We start from the raw sequence: 4,527 nt of genomic DNA, 5'->3' as shown, positions 1-4,527 counted from the left end.
GAGATTTATATCAAGGAAACAGCTCACGCGATTGTAGAGGCTGGAACGTCCCAATTCACGTAGCCTCAGGGGCTGACGAACTCAAGATCGGCAGGCCAGAGAGCAGGGCTCTTGCTCACAGGCTGTGAAGGTTGACGAATCCCAAGACTGGCAGGCAAGACAGCAAGGCTTCTCCTAATTCATTTACCTGTGGGGACTGGCAAACCCAAGATTGGCAGGCTGGAGAACAGGAATCTTGCTCACAGGCTGTGAAGATCAATGAATCTCAAGATCAGCAGGTAAACTGCTAGCTCGAGTCCCACGAACCAGAGGTCAGACAAATAAGAGGCAGCTGCAGGATCCAGAACAGCCAAAAACCTTGGCAAGGCAAGTAGGAAGGAAGTAGGTGTCAGAGGGTGGAGAGATGAGGGCTGAGGGGGCGGTGATCTGCCACAGGCCCCGCCGCCACTGGTACCATTCAGCAGATTCCATCATGGGGGTGATCACATATCAAATTTCAACAGGGAAGCAATCACAACATTATACAACTGCCAAAACACTGAGAATCATGGCCCAGCCAAGTTGACACACCGTCTTAACCATCACAGTATCTTTAAAAATGTTTGTCCTCCTGTCTCTTTTTTGCCCTGTTATTTCATTTCTGTGTACAATTGACTGTGTGATATCATCTAACAAAGTGGTAAGCAAACTACAGCGCACTGCCCAAATCCAACCTCTAGCCTATATTTGTATGACCCACGAGATTGCAAGGTGTTTTTATTTTTGTTTTTATAGGGTAGTTTAAAAACAAACAACCAAACAAACAAAAAACAAAAAAACAAGAACCAAAACAAATAAGAACATGTGAAAGAGACTGCATGTATCCCACAAAACCTAACATAGTTACTATCTGGACCTTTACAGAAAATATTGGCAACTCACTGGTCCAATAGCACTCTGAGGCTCTCCATTAAATTTTTTAAGTCATTGTTTCTCTCTGTTTCTAATTTGTATAATTTCTCTTGATCTATCCTCAAGTTCACTTATTCTCCCTTTTATGTCCATGTGAATAAATCCATCCAGTGAATTTTTGTATCAGAAATCTTGTTTTTTCCGTTCTAGGATTTCAATTGTTTGGTTTGTCTATATCTATCTCCCTACTAAGACTTCCTATTTCTCAGTTGTGATGTTCATACATTAAAAATCATGTTTTATATACTACTTTGAAGATAATTATATTACCACCTTAAAATCCTTGTTTATTTCCAAATTTTATTTCACCTCAGGAAAAGATTTGAGGAATTTCCTTTCTCTTGGTAATGGGCTCCGTATTCTTGGCTCTTCATATATCACATAATTTTGAATTATATCCTAAATATCATAAATGTTATGTTGTAGAGATTATGGATTCTATTATTATTTTCCAATGATACTAATTCCTTCACTTTAGCAAGTAATTGCCATACCTGGGATTGAATTGCAAACTCTGTATCTTTATGTGGCAGGTCTGATCTCAGTTCAGATCTTTGTGAAGTAGGTAGAGTTTGAGGATTTCCTTTCTGCCTCTTCCTCTTGCATCTCTTCTGTCCTGTTCAAGTAGAAGCATTTTGTCAAAGGCCAATAAACCCTGACCCAGCAGAGAGGAGTCTTATGCAACCAGTCTTTGATGTATGGCTCCACAGTGAGTTAGCCTTTCATGTGAGTTAGCCTTGGGATGCATGGTCCAGGAGGTCTAAGTACAGGTTTAGCTTTCTTGTGTTCCAGACACTCTAAAGACTCTACAATATGCGTTAGTACAATGGCCATTTATAACATGTTAATATTCCAATATCACATCTGTCATGTATGGTTTCAATTGGTATCAAAGACTTACTGGTAAGAGGAGAAGAAGCTTTAATGTACTCCATATTCAATTAATTCAGGGAATATTGCTTCTGAGAGTATCTATGGCCAATTTCTCTGTTGCTTCTTCAAGGCAACAAGTGCGAAGTTCCACTTGATAAAACATCTCCTAAGTTTCAAAGTGTGACTTCTTTCATTCAGTTTCACCCCAGGTTATTATTGTACCGTAATCTCGCTTGGCTCTCTGTTTCCCAGGTTTGGGAGGAGATTGATTCTCAGATGGTGTTTCCTCCAATTTGCTATTGCTGAAAACCGTGCAGCCTTTGCTCCCACCTTCCTCATTTACTGCTCTCTACACTTCTTGGCAGGATTTTCTGCCATGACCATCTTTACAAATACTGGCATGCTCAGTAAGTCAACACTTCTAGATCTTCTACATTTTCCAACTCTTGACTTTACCAGAAATTTCAACTTCACCAGAAATTCCAACTTATTTGAAGCAAAAATCCTGTTTCTCTTTCCTTTCAGTGATAGAATGGTCAATGCCCCACTGCCAAGCCATGGCAGTGACACTGGTATCCAGTTGCTCTAGTTTTGGACAGATAATGCTGGGAGGACTGGCTTTTACCATTCGAGAGTGGCACACACTCCAGCTGGTGGTGTCTGTGCCATTACTTGTCCTCTTTCTGTCCTCAGGGTATGAGTTTTCTCTCTTCCTTTGTCTTAGAGGATCCTGGGCTAATGTACATATAATCAGGACACATGGATTTCTCTTAGTCTTTGGTCAAGATTTGAGCACATGCTCTCCTAACCTGTGCCCTGTGTGCAGTTTGAAAAGCAGAACAGGTATGGTTGGCAGATAATATGAGGAAAATCAGTTAAATTTGAGTTATATATAAACAATATTATTTTTTTATAGCAGTATCTAAATATTGCACAGGATGTAGTGATACTAAAAAGTATGCATTATTTCTATGAAAATTCTATTTAACTAGGAGTTCTGTATTTTTATTTGCTAGCTGGGTAAAATTCAGGTTTCCCATAATTTTGAATTTCATTAAACAACAGATAATTTTTTAGGGAAAGTATGTCTGAAATACGGCATGCGACATGTTTATACTAAAAAAGTACTCACTATTTATTTGAAATTCAGTTTAACTGGGCACACCATATTGTTATTTGCGACAACCGCCTATCTTATGAACAGGGAGTATCAAGGAATCCCCTGCCTGGTAGTTCTGTGTCTTTTGAGCCATCCTTACTGTTAAGCTTTAACAGGTGCTGTGGACATAGAATATTGTAAAATTGTTTTCTTTAATAAAAAACATAAACCCAAATATTTCAAGATGTGATACTCTCGATTATTGTCTGCGTTTGCATGTGTGGTTTTGGAAATAATCATGTGATGCAGAAGTTTGGGTGCTTTTCATTTTTATAGGTGCCATTGGATGAAAGGAAGGGGCAGAAAATTTACCTCCATAACTACCTGAAGAAAGAGTAGCACAGTTTTTTCACTTCTAACAATTGCTGGCAGATTAGATGATTTACATCCTTTTTCTGTGCTCCTCCTTCCTTCAATTTATTTTAAAAGCCTTAAGATGGGTAACTATGCCCCTCTCATTAAGAAGACTGGTTTAGTGGAAGAATCCTATTTAGTTAGAAATGACTCTACCTCAGACAGATAATCTGTAATCATAGATTAAATACAATGAGATGAATTCAAATAGAGAGAAGGGTGTACTCCGTATCAGGCTCATCCATTATCTCATTATGTCCTCATAAGAACCTTATGTGGTAAGTGACACTCACTACTATCCCAATTCTATTAATGAGAAAACTGAGGCATATTTAGGTAAGTACCTTGCTTGTGTAGCAAGTTTCCCTCCTAGCTGGTAGAAGCAAGAGAGAGTACAGTTTTCATGTGAGACTTTAAGTGTACATAACCATCTTAAGTGTACTTCTTTTAAGAAATGACCACATATTATTATGTAATACCCATTTGCTAGGCCCCTATATAGGCCTTGGGAGAGGAAGTCAAGCTTTAACTTCACAAGGTTCATGGTAAATTGGCACCTGAATGAGATGGGAAACGTTTTGACTCCACATCTGCAGTCCCAGAACTGAAGGTGTACTGCTTGGAGAGCGTGGGGAGTCATCTCCACATTTTCCTAGTTACGGTACAAGCAAAGGTAAGTTATATTCCCCAGTATATCTGAAAAAGTGGTGAGTAGTAGATGGAAGTGGAAAGGACTCTCAGTACAGTGTTATATGAAAAACAAGCAACTGAGAGTGATTGCATCTGTGTCCTCCTTTTTGATCAGTTGGCTGGTGGAGTCTGCTCGATGGCTGATGGTCAACAATAAACTAGAGGAGGGCTTAAAGGAACTTAGAAAAGCTGCAAGCATAAATGGGATAAAGAATGCTGAGGAGACCCTGACCATGGAAGTGAGCTATAAAGGGGACCTGAGGAAGGGGAGAAAGGAAGACAGAACTTGAACTCTAAACTAGTTGGTGTCCAAAAGGTGCAGAGAGGGTGGGATGCAAGTATGGTTACTGATCTTCCGTCCTCACTTCCTCACTGCCCTAATTCTTTTTCTGTTTATTTATTTTTTATTTTTATTTTTGTTTTTTGTTGTACTTAAGGTGAAGGCTTACAGAACAAATAGTTTCTCATGAAACAGTAGTACACATATTGTTTTATGACAT

General features: G+C 39.2%; 1 protein-coding gene across 1 annotated transcript in view; it reads left to right on the top strand.

The window, feature by feature from the left end:
- Window positions 1–4,527, top strand: part of LOC101346770 (solute carrier family 22 member 24-like) — a 42,219-nt gene that overhangs the window by 13,553 nt on the left and 24,139 nt on the right. The window contains 3 exon segments of the mRNA XM_012557656.1: window positions 2,077–2,231; window positions 2,350–2,518; window positions 4,143–4,290. Coding sequence (XP_012413110.1) covers window positions 2,077–2,231; window positions 2,350–2,518; window positions 4,143–4,290 — 472 coding nt within the window.

This window comes from Trichechus manatus, unplaced genomic scaffold (assembly GCF_000243295.1).
Source record: "Trichechus manatus latirostris isolate Lorelei unplaced genomic scaffold, TriManLat1.0 scaffold00113, whole genome shotgun sequence".
NCBI lineage: Eukaryota > Metazoa > Chordata > Mammalia > Sirenia > Trichechidae > Trichechus > Trichechus manatus.
The sequence above is the reverse complement of the archived record's forward strand: the minus strand, read 5'-3'. Positions and strand labels throughout refer to the sequence as shown.